Source organism: Ptychodera flava, chromosome 15 (genome assembly GCF_041260155.1).
Source record: "Ptychodera flava strain L36383 chromosome 15, AS_Pfla_20210202, whole genome shotgun sequence".
Classification (NCBI taxonomy): domain Eukaryota; kingdom Metazoa; phylum Hemichordata; class Enteropneusta; family Ptychoderidae; genus Ptychodera; species Ptychodera flava.
In genome coordinates, this window is record NC_091942.1 from 11863427 (window position 1) to 11884337 (window position 20911).

The 20911-nt window shown below is 37.1% G+C and overlaps 1 protein-coding gene across 2 annotated transcripts in view; it reads left to right on the top strand.

Moving 5' to 3' along the window:
- Positions 1-20911, top strand: part of LOC139151162 (glutamate receptor ionotropic, NMDA 2A-like) — a 109971-nt gene that overhangs the window by 45412 nt on the left and 43648 nt on the right. Inside the window, exon 2 of one of the 2 annotated variants that reach the window (XM_070723755.1) lies at positions 16429-16981. In XM_070723755.1, the coding sequence (XP_070579856.1) occupies positions 16493-16981 (489 nt within the window). In that variant the 5' untranslated portion in view covers positions 16429-16492. Of the gene's footprint in view, positions 1-16351; positions 16982-20911 lie in introns of those variants that run through there. The other variant, XM_070723754.1, reaches the window with a different exon arrangement.

The following is a 20911-nucleotide window of genomic DNA, read 5'->3' on the forward strand; positions in this document are numbered from 1 at the left end:
TTATGAACACTGTGCATTATAGAGTTCATGCTCAGATCATACTTCACTGCTAGCTATGTTGAACCAATGCTTTTGAGCATTGTCCCTTCTTCGATATACTGGAAGCGAACCAACATTCTTTTGAAATGGCTATATCCATTTTGGGAGATATTTACTGATAAAAAGATTTGAACTTGTACTTGCGACTGATCTTTGGAAGCAAATATATTGCAAGGCTACTGGAAGCTTAAAAAGGACATGCCATGTTAATTTTCAGCCTATTCCTAATATAGTGGAATTTGGTTGTAATTCCGTTATGCGAGACATATGTTGTACATCCTGTACCTTTGGGACCAAGAAACGATCTGGTCAAGATTTCGTTAGCATGCAACATGAACAGGAAATGTGCAAGCGTGTCATCGCACGCTGATTGTCGATTATATCACCAGATGCCAATTCGAATATTTCAAATTTCATGGAATTCAACAGCGTTCATACATATTTATTCAAACACATAGTATGTGGGCACAGAGTACAGAGAAGTAATTCTTCTGAAATGAGAGGCTATTCGGAGCTATGCGTTATTCATCCATTACCGGAAGAACGTTTGGCAGGGTTCGACACTGTATATGGCTAAAACAGTAAAATGATAGTACGAGGCTCTTGACAGTTTCTTGACTCGCGGTCAAGCCTTTCTGATAAAAATAAGCCAATTTCAAGTGCTGGTCCTATTGCAGCAGCGGATATATTAATTTTTAATGCTTCTGTACGATTCAGGTTAGATTAAACTCTATGGCACAATCTGTGTGACACTGCAATTGAATTATAAATAAGTATATTGAGAACAGATTACCCGCTCCTGATGGCAATATAACCCGATTTTATGGGTAAATTGTTCATCGCTCCTGGGTTTGCTGATTTGCTTCCACGTAGTCAGGTACGATTTTGAAATTAAAGGTCGAATTGTGTGCGTGAAAAGTTCAATATCATGGAACAAATTTTGTGGGCCTATGAACATCAACATCAAAATACTCTTTCAACCTTAATAAAGTATTACTGATACTTGATTCATTCATTCCAGATCGTGGTTTTCATTTTAACTTCAATATCAATGCTGCAAAAGTTATTGCCTCCTAATCCTTTGGGCATCCCGGATTTCTTCGTCATCTGTCCCATGATAGGCATAATTTACAAAGGATCATGAAGGAATACGACTGTGATAGCTTTGAAAGTTATCATTGAATGTATACGGTTTGCTGGACGCGGCATATATTTTGTTATTTCATTGCTGTTAATGGAATATTTCAATCATTCTAACCTCGCTTAGCCGAGCCTAATGTATTTTATTGATCGAATTGTTAATTTGCCGCACTGTTAGCGATCTGAAATTCAGAATTACAAGGTCCAGCCGCACTTGTGCAAAGACCTGGCATCAATCACGGTTTTGTCACAATATTACTTCAAAAACAACCTGGCATTTTCCATTCAGTCACATATTACCAATTTGACAGGCTTATCAAATGATTAAAAATCTCTTGAAAAGGCAATAATCCAGGTATTACATATTTCGTCATCAGGATTCCTAGACCTCCATCTATTTGCAATGTTATTGCTTTTACCCATACTCGTTCTCTCTCTCTCTCAAACATCGCTGAATGAGGATATGCTATTGCTGTATCTCCTACTCATTAGATCCTCTGCGGAAACCGATCCATTAATGTCAGACACTGCGTTTGTTTGCACGGTTTCTTTTATCGTATCTTCATCGAAAGATAACATCTTTTCCAAGCGTTATCACATCTGCGGCAATTTTTCTTCCCTTTGTGATCACAAATTTCACCGTGCTATGAAATAATAACAAAATATGAAAAAATAACAGATGGAGACTTTGCGATGTACAGGTTTCCTTCTAAAATTTCACGGGATCTGATACTCTTGGATATGTATCTAAGTGTCGATTACCGTTGCGAAATACCTCGTGCAAGCTCTTTTAAAGTACACTATCGTTCTATCTAAAGAAAGAGATGAAAGTACAGATATTAGAAATACACACACGCTTGGACGGACACCTTACAATTTGGATTTAATGCATATCCATTAATAAGGTCATGTCTTGCGATATATTAATAACTTCCTCTTGTTGGAATAGTCAAACTGTAATGTACTGTCGTGTTTATTTTGACGACGAGGATGACGATAATTATGATTATGATAATAATAATGATGATGTTGTTAACGAAGATGACGAAAGCGGTGATAATAATGATAAGAAAATGGCGAAGCTGAACACATTATTATCATTATTGCTCACATCGTCTTTATCATCATCACCATCACTTCCCCAACCACAATCACCACAACCACCGCCGCCACCACCACCACCACCATCACCACCACCACCACCACCACCATCATCATCATCATCATCATCATCATCATCATCATGAAATCGCAAAAAACCACCTGACATCAAACTCTTTACAACAAAAGTAAACAAACTAACAGTGATATCATGAACGCGCTCTCAAGACAAAGGGGATGGATCTTGCGAAACTTGAATATCGACAATGTTTTAAAACCCAAATAATTACTTACATTTTCAGAAACAAAGATATCCTGTCATTTCTATTACTCGTTTTATCTTTGTGATCAGGTAGAGTAACGATTAAAGATCACCTACCTCATCCTAGATACACATGATGTTCTGTTTAACTACGTTTACAAACAATAAAAACTATATTACTTGGGTTATGATGTGAATAACGTTTTTGGTTTTGGTGATCTCATAGTATATTTTTTAGTCTAAAGACAAACACCTGTACTTTATTTACCTTAGATAATTATGGTCAAAGGTTTCTACTCATTTAAGTGATCAAAAATTTGAAATCACTTTTAATAGATAAAAAATATGCTGTCTTATTTGTGTAGAATAGACGAAATGATGGATTAATTGGGACCATTCTTAGTTATAAGGACAGATATAACATCATTAAAATTCGTTTGGCTTGTATTTTTCCAAACTGAGAAAACATGCGGGAGCTTAACGACAAAAATTGAACATTTACGAATGTATATTGAAAATACTTACCACTTTAGGCGCTGTCAATTAGGCAATATTTATTTCCCTTTATGTTTTCAAAGAAGTGTTACTGTCTTGTGATCATGACAGAATTCCGGGAAATCATTTTATAAATTTCAACCCAGAGGTGTAAATCAACTCCATGTATAAATAAGTGTAATTTTAGCTTGCTTTGTATTGAGCGCTTCTTCGTTAGTTTATGTTAGCCGAACGTTTCTGAAAGAAATCTTGCCTGCTATTACTTTCAGCTTTCAGCTCCTCTATCTGAGGGCACAGTGCTTACTTAACTATATTCCGATAAAAATCAATTGTATATTGTTCTTATGTTTACATCACAGTGTAAGAGTCAGTAATATTAAGCTTATTAAGCTTATGATGAATCACCAATGATCAAATACAGATTGTAAAAAGATTACAACAGCAATGCGTCGAAGATAATTTTGAAATTTGATGTCACAATCCAAATTCAACTTGAAAGTATGCTTTATTTTGATTATCATATTGCCATTCTTTCCTATGCCAAGTTATACAGTCTTTCAGTGACCTCTCTGAAGACACAGGCTTATCGCCAACTTATTGGATGATTCAAACTGGCCGCTTGGTCAGGTTTTGACATTTTGATCTACTCTTAATAATGCATTTAGCATTTCTTGCAAGTTTGACAAAAGAAAGAGTGATCACTGAGACTTACATAGGTCGTGTTCATTCCAATTCGATTTAAACCCGTATATATTTCGGAAAATGTCTTGCAGAAGCTCTGATTCTAATGGCTATGTCAATACTATAGACATGGGTAGATCAGTTTGTGTCTTATTATGACAAGTCTTTGAGACCTTGTCATTTCCTACAGTCATATGGTTATTACGCGGAAGGACATTCCTAAAAGGACAATTAGTTGACAATGGCAGTTTCCCATGATGCATTTTACATGACATAAGTGACATATATTTGACATGCTTTCACATCGTTTTACCTCTTGATATGATCCAATAATGTTGCTGCCGGATTGTTATTCTTTCCCATGCCTTCCAGTTATACGTATGCTCTCTAAAAGTACACTGATTTCACTTATTAAATAGGCTACAGGGATGTTCCACTAAATGGGTCCTTTTTGAGCCCATTGCGCTTGGGGCGTGGGCTAATACGAACTGTGAAATAATTTAAGATGTCTTGTGATGACACTGATTTTTCACATCCGGTTAATGTACTTGATAATTAGCATGTTTTACCTTCACTGTATGCAGTTAAAGGTGTTATTTAACGGCCAGCTATACGTTTAATGCATGTGTAGTTATCAAGAAGTTTCGCACATATCTTAAGAAGACTTCAAGCCCTGTACACTCTCAAGGTTAAGGCTATAAATTCAATACGGTCACGGACCGTTTTCCACAAATTGAAATCTATTCTGACAGGGTGCACCTGAGATAAGGGCAAAACGGATCCATGAACCCGCACATTTCTTCTATCGGTCTTGAAAAACATTGTCTGCATAGTTTAACGCAGTGCATACAAATGCACTTAAATGCACTTGATAAACGTCAGAGGCTTCAGCAAAGGAAATAAATAAATAAATACACTCTCGAGTCATATCATGATAACAGTGCACAAACATTATTTAATTTCCTGTCCAATGATCCTATTAGTCATAAATATGCAAATTGTCGGTGACAGTCAAATTGAAACTTTTCAAAACAGAACGGAAGTGCAGTAAAGTGTGTTAAGTTCTGAACACTCATACTTACGTGTACAGACGATTAAATATTGCATAAAACGCAACATTCGTGACAAAAGCTGTCCGAGATGTCAAAACCAATTACGACACAGCTTTTGCGATTTTCTAGAATCACATCGATCGAAGGACTAAACTGGTATAGGACTGTTGGCTCTTTGAAAAATACTGCAACTGGCTTAAATGAAATGATGAACGGAAAACAGTAGGATATCGTGCTTTAGCCTCTTTCCTGGTTATTTTTGCAATCGGCGGAGAGGTACTTGGAACCGAAAGCATAATTCCGAAAGTGAGTATAAACGGTTGAAGAATAACACCGGTACGTATTTTCGGCAGCACCGCGTTTGCATCGAGTGCGGATATCTTGGACCGCTAACAAAGCGAAGTTATGATCCGAAACGTGGAAACAGGTAATTCTTTTTTATGGTTTTCTTATTAAGCATGTACATTTAAAATCCCATAGCTAAGTCTTTGGAGTATCGAGTCACGAAAAATAACATATTATATTTACCCTCAATCGTTTGTTTTGTTTCTTAATCATCCATTTCGCCGACTTATGGCTTGTTCTGTTGTTTTCTAAGAAAAGACAGTTGAAAGGAATAGATAAAGGGATGGAATAAGTGGTTTCAACATTTAATTAAGTGTTCTTAATCTTTCACTTCCTAATCGGATTATGTTGGCGCGTTTTCTTCGACAGAAATGAATTAAATCATTGCTTCGGCTAAGAACACTAACGCAGTTCAAGTAAAAGGGCAACTTCTGATTACATTTTAAAATGAAAGACTCGGTAAAGATCAAATCTCCCTCGACATGATTTAAAAGTTGTTTTAGGATTGCAAGACGGAAAACTCTTCTATAATTCGAATAGTCCCCAGAGTGTACCAGCAGAAGGTTCTCGCTGTCTGTCGGCATGGGGTTCTTCACTTTTACAAGAAAGCACTCTTTGAGGTCGAGTGCTTGAATGTGAGGCAGATTTCATCTCATAATGGAATGGTGGATTGTCTCCACGTGGAATGACCCAACAGCGTGAAACTTGTTTCAGCAATGCCGCGTTCTGTTCAATTTGCTCAAGATTACAGTCGAACGTATTGCGGTATCATTGCAAATCTGTGTCAGCCGCCCTACCTTTAGTGTGCAGTTCTATCGCCGTATTCGATTTTACGATAAGGGGGTGGAATTAAAGAAACAACATATACGCATTAATCGGGTCCCTTATATTTAAACGCCTGGATGTTGGCTATTTAAGATATTATCCTTATCTTGCTCCCAGAAGAATTCCTTTTCAGTTATCAACTTTAGTGACACTAGTGAATTTTGACATCACGGCAACCAAGCAGACGACCACTTTGTTAAACAAGAGATGTTAGCAAATGATAGGAAAACACCCATTCGTTCTAATGGAAACTATAAAAGTTTGTAAATATTTTCGGACTCAAAGTTAAGTGGAAACCATAAAATCATGTAAACATATTCAGGAGAGCAGGTAATTGTCTCTTATAATTAGATATTTTCTTGAAATTTAACATGACCGCAGTAAATACGATATTCTAAGAACTTTATACATTTTATTTGTCAAACTAACACTCGCGAACAAAAAAGGAAGTTTTAACATTTGTAATGCTTATTTATGCTTAGTTTTCTTATAATTCGGCTTGGTTTTTTAAAAATGGAAAACATTATCGATGACCGAATCTATTCCATCGTGCACTTTCCACAACTTGGAGCAGTTCTTTATGTTTGTCGCCTGTTTTCAGTCCATCAGAGAAATATGTTGCTTATAATAATAGAGGCTAGATATTCTATGTGCAGTCCGGGCCTTTCCTTCAATATTCAATTCTGGCATCCGGAACCCATTACATTGATAATATCTTGATTGGCCCTCAGTGAGTTTCCGAGTGCTGGAGATATGCTATGCTGAAATTTTCTTTCGTCAGAAAGGGTGATCAAAGTCCACGTTGGGACTCTGTCGACGTTATATTGCAAAAACAATTCTACGCGCGATGAAATTCAATGCGCCCAGCCGTATAATAATTTTGATTTTTTTGTAAAATTATATTTAAAATATGAGTCCGTACCAGCCTTAGGACAATGCTCCCTGATACATTGACGATAAGTATAATCAACGAAACCCAAGCTTTTCCACAAAATCGAGAAATCCCTTGGCATGTAAGTCATATGTAGAGAGACAAAGTGGCGTGGTTCGTGTCTTGTAAATTGAGTCAACGCTGTAATGCATTGCTGTCTCGGTCGAATGGCGGAATGAGGCCGAAACGAAGTTAGGGAATTAATTGTATATAAATTGGCAAATCAGGCACTGCGCGTCCTCCTTTGTAATGGAAGTTTCCTCAAACACCTGTCCTTACCAATTTGTATTCTTGCCATCGGCTTGGCAGATTGGCATATCCGTGTTGATTTTAACATTATTGACCTTCTATGCCACTGAACTTGACGCGCCATTGTGCCGGTGTTGAATAATCAGCGCAACCACCGTGAAGCTAAGGTAGATGCGACTGTATATGAGTATATTTCTCAGAGGGTATGGTCTGCTCTCCCTATTTGAAATCAACCGGGAAATACGAAGCCAATCAAGATGCCTGGCAACTTGTCTCAACAGGCTTACAATGCGATTAAACTAATTGCAATAGTCATGATCGTTGTCATTCTGTGATTACATCTGTCTAAAGGCAAGTCCTGTCTTACTTTGTCTTCCCAAGGGTGAAAATAAGCTCTCGGAACACCACTCTAAAATATGCATAGAAGCCAACAATATTTTTTTCTGACAGGCGCGATCATTCAACTGACGAGCGAATGACTGAAATGTGAATTCTGCCAAATTCAATGTTTTTGTTTTGCAAGAAAAAGCATATTGAAAGAGCATAATAACTTTACATAATGTTAGCTTAAAAAGCAATTGAAGATTAAGTCTGCAGAAAGGATTGATGTATGCTTCAGCTCTTTCCATGAACATACCACTGATCCTTACTGCACGCATTCCATTTACAATGTTTTGAAGGAATGTGTCATGTTTAATATTACTTCATCATTATTTTTTCCGACTGACCTCAAAGTTAATGTAATTAATTCTTCGAACACTGACTAACGTCATTTTCTATTACGTGGACAGGTCTTAATTGATGTGCGGAGTTGTTGACGTTTTCTGCGTTCAATTTGCAGTGCTCTTTATGTGACTGACACTTAAAAGCTTAGAGTTGAATAAAGCAGGACGTCGTCAACCTAATTGGTCACATTGGATCGCAGAGTAGTGCGCGCCTAAGGAAAGAAGCGTGGAACTTGTGATCGTGTCATGCTTTGCTGTTTTACATTTTAAATGTGTTGGTCGTGGCAGCACACGGAAAATATTACGATAATGTTGCAATTTTAAAAGCTAGGGTACAGAATGACCCGAAATTTGGCTTGCAGTATGTTGCTCTCTGTATGTTAACTCCACATCAAAAAAATTAATTGCCGATATTCACGACCAGTGAAAATGGAATTATAGAGAAAAGTTAATTTGGCTTCAGCTTTCAAAATTAGTCAACATACTGCGACATATTTTAGCAAAGCAAACCAAAAATACCAGTGACATCTTCAAAACATTTTGGGAAATCAAGTTACAAAGTTGTCATCGAGTTGACTGTAATATACGAACATGGGATCCATTGCTTCAGATGTAGGTTGTGTATTAAAACCATTTAGACCGCGTGAACCTCTAAACTGAATACAACAAAAGCAGTTTCATACTTGTATATTGATCTGGACATTTCTCAGCTCGCTCACTTACCTTTGAGCTCGCAAAAGCCAACCCCACATAAACCTTAATCGCAATCAAGCTGATATCATCATACTAAACCATGTCATCGCTGAGCTTACTCTCTTGCCTATCTGCACATAGGAGCTCATTTCAACTCACGTGACCTTATGACCCACTCAAAATGATATCATCTTTAACTTTACAAGGATGTCATCGCCAAGCTCTCTTATACTTAGCTTGCTACTTGGTAGCCTTGTCCCAACTCCCAAGACCTTTTACATCTGCACGCCGTTTGCTCGTTATCCATACGTATGGACAATACATGTAGATTCATTATTACTAGGAGGTATGCTTCAAAATGTTTCATCCATTTAAAATGAATTCATTGTCAATCAAAAATCCCTTCTGGCTTTGGTTTTGTTAGATGTCATTCATTTAAATTGTTTTTTATGTTCCTATTCATTTAAATTGGTAAATAATTGCAATACCGTACAGGTACGTGAATCGAATATGGTAGTCTCTTATGACCCCCAAAACGAAGTCGTAGACACATTCCACAGTGTCGTTGGAGATGCCAAAGAAATCTTCAAAACACAAAAATCGCCCTGTAAATTCGTTTCTGAAAGTACAAAATCATCCAAAACGTATTAATCAATTTCCTTAAATCTAAAATATCAAAATACATGTTGCTGAACTCAAAGGCGACGGCTTTTATGTTATTTGGGTCATATAGAAAGTTACCATAGATCTGTCCTCGAACTGCATCCTCAAAAAAGAACCGTATATACGTATATGCTCGCGGTCTCATTTGCACATGGAGAATTTTAATCTATTGCTTAAAGTTACTCCGATCCAGTAGCGTTATCCTTATCCAGACTACAATGTCCCTCATAGCCTTTCTGTTGTTAGTTCGCGGGATCTGCTTCTCTTCAACTGTATGTAAGCTTTCTGCCTTAAAATTTACTACAGGCTACAAACAATAATCTCGGTACTACGTTTGAACTGTAATACTTGTCAGGTTAATACTATAATTCTCTCTTCTGTTCAGTAAGATTAGGGACCTGCCATAGCTCTTTAGTCAAAACCTACAGCAGAAATGCATCACTCGTTTTTGAAAACTATGGCAGCACTTCTTTTGCTACCGATGTTCTACTTTTTTGTACGTTTCCGATCAGAGGACGTTCTCACCAACTAGCAAACGAATGATTTAGGCATTTTTGTGGTGTTCATCTGCAAAAATCACTCTAGCCGACCCTCCCGACCCTTCGTCTAATTTATGGAATCGAACCTCTTTTTTACCGATAATCATCGTTTACTAAAATCACTTCTCTCACACTAAGTATTAAAAGTGTTCCTAATAGTATCCCGTGTTTTTTAGGGCGTAAGTTTAGGAAGGCCAAGCGGTGTCCCTATTTCCTATGTGCTTGTGTTTCCTACGTTCTTTGCTGTCTCTGTTGTGTTTATCGGAACAATGCGGGTGTATTTAGGGAGAATTCCACTACCACCGATCTGGTACAATGTATAATTGTACGTACAATGGAAGAAAGAACCCTGTGATCACGTTATCCATTTTGATTAGCTTTCATTATTTACACCCGGATTGAATTTGGATTCTTATCGAATAGTGATGTTGGCGGGCCAGCGGACAGCGTTACATATATACTGTGTAAGATTATCATTATCCAGTTGCTTTCATATCATGATGTTTAAAAAGTGGAATCTACCGACATACCACGTTTTAAATCATTGGGTATCACATGTAATTTAGCGGATAAATGATAACTGTCGACCTTAACCAAATAGATCCCAAACAACAATGAATGCCGGTGGAATATTCAAATATATTAAAATGTACACTCTACTGAACCAAATTGGAGTTAGTTTATCTGATATTCATCAAGTCAATGTAGAATGACTGTCAGTCAGGCAATCTTGGAGGATAGGTTTCATGATAACAGCGATATTTATTTTTAGTAATTATTTACCGTTATGAGCTACACTTATGAGTCATATTTATAGACGGATCACACAACGTGTCGTCAATGCAACCAGGAAAAATCGACATGTAGGGTGTTACCGTTGCATATTTTACACACCAGTACAACCTGCACTTTCGCTGTGAGCTAGCGAGCTTTAACGCTTCTATTTAATAGGAGTATCAATAGCCTAGGATACATGACATATAGTAGCCACCGACTCAGCTGGTGTTGTCTATTTCAAAAAAACTTTGCGACCGACTCTATGAAAAAAGCTACTGTACCTTTTTACGAAGGTGAAGGTATTGTGGCATGCCATGTAAGAAAATTCTTTTCCTTTTTTTGCAAAACATTTATCTTTCCAATATTTTTTTAGGAACCTGCCAACCCGTTAAAAGTAAGGTAACGTATGATAACAGTGACAGAAGGGATGTGCCAGTATCAGTAAAGCTGACCCGTTCTTGTTGAGAGTCTCTTTTTAATCTAGTGTGATAAAAGTCCTCATAAAATCTATCATTTGTATACGTCTGTGAGCTATCCAAGTTTTATTTTAACTTTAATTAGTATCGAATGCATGAGAAAACATCGCTGAAATAGTATACCCCTGTCTCCCTGTGTAGCATGATTGGAATGCTAAGTCTGTTAAGTTTTCTACGACACTATTGTGAAGACGCATTGCTTAAAACTGAAAGCTATCATTATTCGTTGTTCAACAAAATACCAGCTGGTGTAACATCTAGTTATAATATGTCAAACACGACACCAATGTTCTAAACTATTTTTCCTCGAAAACTCAACGTGCCTTTGCGGTGAAGTGCCACTACACGCTCGTTCTGTAAGCTGATTAGACTTTTTGTCACTTTTTATCACTCGTGTCCTTGTATTATTGTTTTAATATTTATATTATGATTGTTTTTCCCTTTTATTGCGTTTCCTTCTGGTGTTCATGTACGTTGTAGGCAGAACAGGTTAACATATTTTTACAAGGCGACGCTCGTTACCTGTATGTTTCCCATCAGGACTTCAATTCAAAGAGCACAATAAAATATAATAGGTGAATGTAACATTCGTAAATAACTCGATACGAGGCTGATTTCGTATTTCGAACATACTGCAGAGAGTGTCACCGAGTCACATAATTTACTGTGCATAAATCATGTCTATTTAAAGAGCTAAAAATAATAGAAATTGACACCGCCATCCGTAAAAACAAAAATAAGTACTGACTGTAATGACAGGTCAGGGATACTATTTAACAATGCGAAGGTAACGTTTGAAATAGACATCCTGATCTAGGACATGTCAATGTCAATGTATGCATGCTTTTGGTCTTTTTTACTTGCTTTGACATTTGTGATGATAACATGAGTCTCATTTAGAACAAACCGTCTGTAAAATTTCAAGAAATCCTACATCAGGCCCTGAAGAATTATTATCATAAAGAGTATTTTATTCTGTTCTATTTTACGCGATAACAAAAAAATGTTAAGATATCGTTTTCAAATTACTATACACGTAAACTATTTTAATGGACTCACACACATTTCTACGACTCAATACTAATAGAGCACATTTATCATTGAATAAGAATTCAAAGTCTTTGCATTATTGGTGTAGTTAATTTTCAATGACGAAAGTCTTTTAAAGCGAGTTCATAAAAAGTTTGATATTTTTCATGTATTTTCTGTTGTTTGCTTTACAAACGTTTGTTTCAATTTCCGTCATCCGCCGGACAATATTTTGCAAGACCCTTGCTCAGTGAGATATGACCCAATGCGTTTTTTGACACTTGAATTAAATTGAAAATCTGAATATTTTTTGAAATATCTACGGGGATGTTTGCCCGGGGACCCGCATTCTATATTTGAACTGTAAGCTATTTGTCACGCTCCAATAAGCAGCATTGCTGCATAGTATATCGCCATAATTCTTATTGCTGCATCGGAAACAAAAAAGACAAATCTCCGATAACATGTCATTGCGTCGCCATTACTGTTCGTACATGTAGGATGACTATTTTGACGGGGAAGCCGTTATCCATAGACGCCATGCCACACTGATGCTATGCATGTGTCTGCAGTGCGAGTCTGGATTTCATGGAAAACGTTGCAATTGTATGGGCTTAGCATGACCTATATAACCCTTTGAACAGCTTATGCCTATGTGCTCTGTATCGGGTTTATTATGATTGACAATTTCAATTTGCCTCTTAACAATTGTTTGCCGATTTACTGCGTGTATGGTGCGGGGGAGTGAAGGCAACAGAACCTCGCTATTGACGGAAGTGCGGGCCAAGGTTCCGCGGCTGCTAATGCGTCATGTTGGGGACCGCTTGAATCAGTAGCTGAGCCCGAGAATCTATCTCTCCTAGGGGCTCGTTAAATTTTCATTAGATTAAAAACAAACTGATTTCCCTTTCATTTCCGCTCAGAGCGGATATAATCCGCACTGGCCACCTCCAAATACCAAGGGGCGACTTCCAATGGGAATTCCTGAAATATCTGCATATCATTATAGAGCAAACAAGAATGGACAAGTAAGCAATAGATCGCAAAACTTCACTTATAATTGATATTTGTTGCCGAATGTAATGACAACTAGAGTAAAACACAATTATAAGGGTCATTATTCAGAGCAAACAACTGTTTGAAGTCGTTACTGATCTACAACTTCTAAGTTAATGGAATGTTAAAAGTAAACTACAGATTAAAGTAATATTGCTAGTCAGCAAATTTATATCTATAATATTCTGTGTAGGAAACTTCCGTGAAAATAAGGAAATTTATCGAAAATTGATTTTTGGGGTTGAACATTACCGTTGAGGCCATTTAATTTAGCCATTCTTCAAAGTTTAAGCTAAGTGATTTGTGAAATCAAATATACACTTTACAGTTATTAAGAGTAAGACACAACCTAATTTTTGACCAACCTAATTTGCATATGGAAGATGTAGATTAGTACAATATTCTACTGTAGCTTAAGTTGCTATGTCTCAGCTTATTGTGCCATAGGGAAGCGGCTCTCTTATGTTTTATTCAATCGGCAATATAATAATATATTTACATAATCATCTGTCAGCAGTATTAAGAATTTGTAGCAGATGTTCAATAATTTCTATCGCAAACATCACTTTTGAAAAATAAATTTAAAATGTTGCCACCAACAGTGGCGGCATTGTTGTGTGTAATATGTTACATACAGTGTTTGAGTACTAAGAACAAACGCGATCAAACTGTGGGAATGAAGTTAAAGAAATGAAAATAAACATTTATTATTGTTGTATTTTTATTAAAAAAGCTGTTGAATTGTTGGGTTATTGTTTGATCCAGTTAGTGCATGAGCATTTTGTACGTGCCTGATGTTCTAATCCTGTTATTTGTTCTATCCTTCCAATCATGGTATGAGCAAGTAACTGTGAACAATAACCGCGCAGATGTTATCACAATCTCTACATCACGACTACCTAACATATTATATGATGTGGCACAACAATAACCAATGATTTTTTGTATGAAAAAGCCTGTGTTGCACGATATCTTCATTCACATTTTTCAAAAGGTTCAATGGACTATATCATGATATTATGGAGAAGTATTAGATTTCTAACACTCAAATAATGTGTGACAGTATAACTTACTGTGACTGAATTAAGCGATTCATTAAATTGCATCACTACCAAATCTGCCACTAACCGATCATGACCAGTGTAGCAGGCTAACCCATTCTTGACTCCTGGTAACACCTTTTATACCGTTAGTAATTCAGGATGTTCCAACCTAATGTTGTAAACAATTACTGTCTCAGGGATCTGGACGTGTTTATGCTACAGCAAGCTGAAACACGCAATATTTAACTTGCCAACAAAGCCTGTATATGTCCACACTATTATTGATGTTTGAATTAGAGTCCAGGCTGAAAGATACTTGTTCACGATACAAATGCTCAATACACATACACATGCTGTGTTGGAAATCTGAATACTGTACAATTTAACCTAATATAGGGAGAAGAACAAGAACCTAGTTGAAATCCTAAGCTGGTTACACAGTTTGAGTATGAATATGGAGCAGTGTCATTGTAATATTGACATGTCAATTTGTAGCTGGACTGAAGTCCAACTGTCAGCAATACAAGTGAACATAACACATATGAAGGTTTTGTTGATAAGCTGAATGCTGAAAATTGTAACATGATAGGGTGTAGATATAAGTGAATTTTTTTTATCCGCAGAATTTAAAATAATTTCATTTCCACCGACACTTGTACATGGATAACAAGATGTCGCTGTCATAGTCATAGATGTCATCCAACGTAATTGCTCCTTTGTGAGATTTTATCTGACATTTTCTCTGTTTTTATTATTGAATGTTTGACAATCAATTTTCTGTTTGTCGTTTTTCCTTTAACATTTTCATTTCCTTTTTAATGTATGGTGGGCAGTTTTCGAGGTGTTCGACACCTGTTTGTCTCAACCATTTACTGGTTACTGTTTTAGTTTTGACATTCTATTGTTCAATTGTTGTTCCAAGATTTTTATTCTTGCAGTGTATGTAGTTTTATTTTTTATTTTTATGTCTCTTTTTCTTATTATATTTGTAATCTATGTATGCCAGTGAGGTAGTATAATAAACAAACAAACAAACAACAAACAATATTTGAGATGATTCAAAGAGCCAACAAATACTGAAGAATATATCAACATTTTAGTTTAATCTTGTAGACTTAATAAATGTGTAGCCAAACCATAGTGGGGATTTAAACATTTTTGGTCATATAAAGGGGTGAGACTTGAAATGTTTCTGATAGTCCTGAGGGGGTCTAACACAAATTACGATTTCAATAGTGATTCCTCCTGCCCTCCCCGAACCAATATTTGTGAATGCAGCCTTCCCTTGTATTGCTACTAGTTTTCATGTCACATTTCAAAGTCGATCATCGGGGAAACTGTGACATCATGTCAGAAATTGCAAGCGTAAAATATTTTTAGTTCATCACGCATGTAACTACAAATGATAAATGAAAATATGAATAGTTTATAATGTGCAAAATATCATAGAAGGTGAAGTCTCTAGATCTACTTAACGCAGGTAATATCGATTTAATTAATGGTGTAGAACTATATATACATAAGCTAGGCGAGGACGCGTACGCTAGTAGATAATACTGACCATTTTGATTGCGACTAGTCTTGCTGTGTGTTGGACTTTACTGTGTACTGGTCTTTGATGCATTTTAGCTGTTTTGCATATCGAGTTTATCAAGGCCAGACCCACGTAAACGCGATCGTTAACTATACAGTTACTGTTGTAGACTGACGCCACCAGCTTTAAATGGTCAGGGAGATAGCTCTCCCGGTGTACACAGTACACCACAGACTCTAAGGGAATATCAATTGCACAGGGCGAGTGAAAGGCTATATTTATTTTATTTTCGCCAATTATCAGCCAATTTCAACATGACGTCGAAATAAACACCAGCTTAACAAGGTAGGCTCATTAGCACTCGAGCTTTTCCACCGTCAATATTCAGGATTCATATTACAACTGCTTCAACAGAAATCCCTGACATGGCGACAAGTGTCTGACTTATATCACAAAAAAAATAAATGTAAATTTACACATAGTAAACAGTCAGTGAACCTGTACATTCGACCATGTATACTCCGCTCGAGCTGGTCCATTCTTTTGAGACCGTGCACTCCAGATAGATATATAACCTCATTATTATCGTCCGGCCTGAAGGGAATTCTATTTGGGAAGAAACACTAAGCTAGAGGGACGTTGAAATGAATTGACTAGACTAGGGAGTTACTGCACATTGCCAGTAGCCAGCGCAGCGGCACAGTTTCGAAAACATGCCCTGGAGTAAGTTTGAAGTTATTTACGTCGAAATGAACCTTGTTTTCCCCATGTAGGTTTGTCACTTTGTGGAACAGACTTCGGTCTCCATGATCAGCCAACCGCTGACACGTGAACGGAATGGTCCTCTTTTGCAATCCAGTGACGCCAAGTGCACGGCGGACCGTGGTTACCGTGACTGCTCTGCTGCTATCTGTGTGCATCATCGACTATGCGGGATCAGATACATCATCGAGAACAGGTAGCAGCGACTTCAGCGACACTGTTCGACTGGGTGCTGTCCTCACCAACGCGTCTCTCGGAATCCGGCTCAACAGCACCATTCGCGCTCTTCAGCCGCGCAAGCACAACTTGGTCAACGTTGACATCGATCTGAGGGTAGCCGATGTCAACTTGACGGAGCACCTCAGCATCATCAAAGTCATCTGCGGTGAAATGTTGCCGGACGGGATAAGCGCTCTTGTGGCTATTATTGAGGACGATGACGATGTCGATGTGCACATTGCGTCGGGATTTGTTTCTATGATCGCGCAATACACGAACTTACCAGTGATAAGTTTGAACGACGCCAGGGCGTTAAGGTCGCCACATCCTCAGCTCGGGAACATGGTAAGTCAGGAAAAGAAAAGAAAATTGACAGTTTCATAACAAAGCGTAGCAAAGAAAAATATGTAAGAGTGTTGGCAGTGTCTCTTGTTTATACGCGCTTTGATAAGAGTAACTGAGTATGTATGTATGTATGTATGTATGTATGTATGTATGTATGTATCCTTACATTTAGAATTAATTTATCAATCTATGTATCTGTCAATCCGCATAGCCATCTATCTATTTGAAATATATATATATATATGTATGTATATATATATATATATATATATATATATATATATATATAATATATATATATTACATTTTGAATCCATAAATGCATCTATCTGTCAATCGGCAAGGCATTATATATATATATATATATATATATATTATATATATATATATAATATATATATATATATATATATATATATATATATATATGCTCGTCCATGCATATGCATTTGTGCAGGTATCATGGCATTGATTGTAACACTTATTATCGATGGAAACAAGACGGTGTTAGTAGAATTGCCTTGGTACTGCCAACATAGAAGGACCTTGTACTGCCCAAAGCTGATACATTGACATGGCTTAATATTATCTCATATTTTTACTCCAGGACAAACATTAGTGTGTTGTGCTACCAATTGAAAATATGATGGGTCGTCTACTGTTATATGTAAAGAAAACCTGTTTGCGTGTGTAGCACATCTTAATATGTCGAGAGTGACCCGTCAGAAAGTGCGTCACAGGAAAGTCTATCTTGCCATTGCATAATTTATACATTCGATAACTAAACACATTTCAGTCAACGGAATTCTAATAAATACATTATTCTTAAACTTACCGATAATATAGGAATAAATCTCAATCCATGGAAACCCTGTCCGTGTTAAGCAAATTCAACCGAAAGTTGGAGATGATATTTTTGTAGAATTTTATACATTTTAAGTTTATAGAACTGTCAAGCAGGCATGCCTTGTCCTGGATCTGGGTATGAGTGCATTTTGCCATCCGAAAATAGACGGGACACATACTGTCTGGCGTTAATTTCACTTCTGAAATAGCTTACCATGAATACGGTGAATAAATCAGCATTTCGACAGCTATACCTTAAATATTGATCGTACTGCGAAAACGTGTACTAAGCTAAGTCAGGGAGAGTCAACCAGCCAATATGAGAATTCATTAACATAAATCTTTTGTGTTTGATAAAAAAGTGGTCCCTAGTTGTCACCTTTGGGGAGGTAGTCATGAGGAGAATAAAAATAATTATATCGCAAGCGTGGCATATTTAATACATTCAATCAATTTGTAGGCAAGATTCGGGTCTTTCCAGGTTGAACAGTACATGCAGGCTAACAAAATGCTCTGACCGCAGTAGTTACTTTGGCGCCTGTTTTCTGTTTTCTGGATGGATGGGTGAACAGTAATCTTGTCCCCTCCATGAGAGGGCTGCCTGTCTATTTAAATTTTTGATAATCAGAGCAATGCGTTTTTAATTGTTTATCATGTTCAAAGTCAGAGAAGAATAGTGTACATAAAGTATCTCGATTAATACACTTATCCGTCCGTCCGTCCGTCCGTCGATCTATCCACCAATCCATCGACCAATCCATTGATTCATACATACATACATACATACATACATACATACATACATACATACATACATACATACATACATACATACATACATACATACATACATACATACATACATACATACATACATACACATACATACATACATTTATGTCAATATAAATGTTACCTCTTCGTAGACAGTAAACTTCTGGTTATCATTGAAATATTTTGTAAACTTGCTATTGAGAATTTTCCTTTAACATGACAGAACAATGTGACATTGACAATGCTGTATTTTCAATGCAGCGCTGGAATTAGCCGTACAGAACAACCTGTAACCTACGCTGATGCCTAGTGCCGATTGTTTTATTAGTCACCGAATCAACTCTACTTCCCCCTGTAAACTGCCTTTCCGGCAAAAGGTAGCCTGCATATCAGACGGCGTCGGACACGAACGTGCCCTGAGTGACACTTAAAGACTGCGCTCGGAAGTTTCCCTGCCTCCTAAGTGGCAATGCTGTCTGGTAAATGTGCGTTTCCAGGAAATAAATCGCCAAATGCCCTGTCCGATAAAGTGGCTTATCGATGGCAGGGGGCGTCAGCCGAGCGACATTTAAAACCTAAAGGCGTTCGCGCGGCGATAGTGGCGTCTTTAGCTTACATGATTTCTTATCGTCACGGGTAAATGAAACAGAATCAGCAATTTGCAAACGACAGGAAAGTTCCCATGGCTTTGAAAACGTCGATTACATATCTGCACATGCAGGCAAATCTTACCGAAAATCATTAGGTTTATCAATCGCGCAAGGAATAGTATAGGCATCCACATTGACAAACAATACCGTTACACTAACTGTTTCATTCATTATTGGGCACCAAATTTTTAATATTACTTACTCTTTCCCCTACTCTAATATATTAATTCCATATTAACTTTTTAAAGCATGGATAATTAATCACCAAGCTAATTATTGTGTTTCAACTAATTATGTGAGTTGAATCATCAAAAGTAACAATCGATTTTCATCACGGCTAACGAGATTGAGAAAATTACATCAAGTTTTGTATATTCCTAATTTAGGCTATTTGAATTGAATTGAATTGTTTATTCAACCTGATAAACGGAAAATTACAAGAAAAATATTACAGTCACTGTGAAAGTATGACTTTATCTGGTTTGGACCATAGAAATAGTCCATAAGGACTAGTCGAGTCCATGGCCCACTACTCAGCTAAAAACTGCAAACGATGATGCCATAAAGGGCTCAAGTAAGACAAAAATAAATTTTGGAGATAAAGGGGAAATAAAATACATTAGATACATAAACAACTCAAGAAAAAAGAGCTAGGAGTGTTTTTGACAACTTTTTAGCCTGCTTGTCGTTCTGATCTGACTTCCAGGTGCCTAATAAGTTTAACAGATTACAATGCTGCAATGTCTGATATCAACGCGCTGTTCATAACCTACTGGATTGTGTACTGCACTGTTAGTTATAGAGCTGACCTCACACATACAGACAGCGCATTCCAAACCAGTGTACAAATAAAGCCGAGCAGATGAAAGGCCTGTGCCGACTCAGATCATACAGTGCCAAATTACATTAGGTCATCGATGATTAATAACGCCGTGAAAACAGCACACAAGAAACAAGCCAAGGATGCATAATTCATCGCTTTAAGGCATTATCATCAGGTGCTCTGCGCAGTCAGATATTTTACAACGTTCCGCTGTTCCATTCATTACCGGCGCAGGACCATCTGCGCGCGAACACTATAATGTGGACACAGCAATGGCTAATAATCACCGCGCTTAATCAAGTTACTACATCGTTGGTGCGTTACAGTTAAACATTTTCTTCAAAATAACGATTATATCATAAACTGTAGTCATAGAAGCATACCTGTAACATAATATGTTGGAAGGGACAACCCTGAAACCGTTTAGCGTAACTAAATCATATCTCACGGCTCAAGCGCAACTATGTATCGGTGAACAGTGCTATGCATCGAATTAGACATAAAATTTCAAGGCTTTTTTATGTCATAGATAAGATGGTTAGCTTATCTGAATATTATATCTATGTCACAAAAATCCCCACATACTTGTGCAACCGAAACTGAAATTGACGTTTAAGAAAATATGGATTATTTTAATCTACATTTGGATCTTGAGGACGAAACATTCGAATTGTGCATTTAAAACACTAAAACCCATCTTAGAGTATGCCTTTCTGGATATTTTAAGGTTTGCATATAGTTCGAATTGCTTGATGCGGACTTGAATGAAAATTTGACACCAATAAAGGTGGTTTTCCCTGTTTGCATATCCTCGTGATTTAATTAGCAATTTTTCAG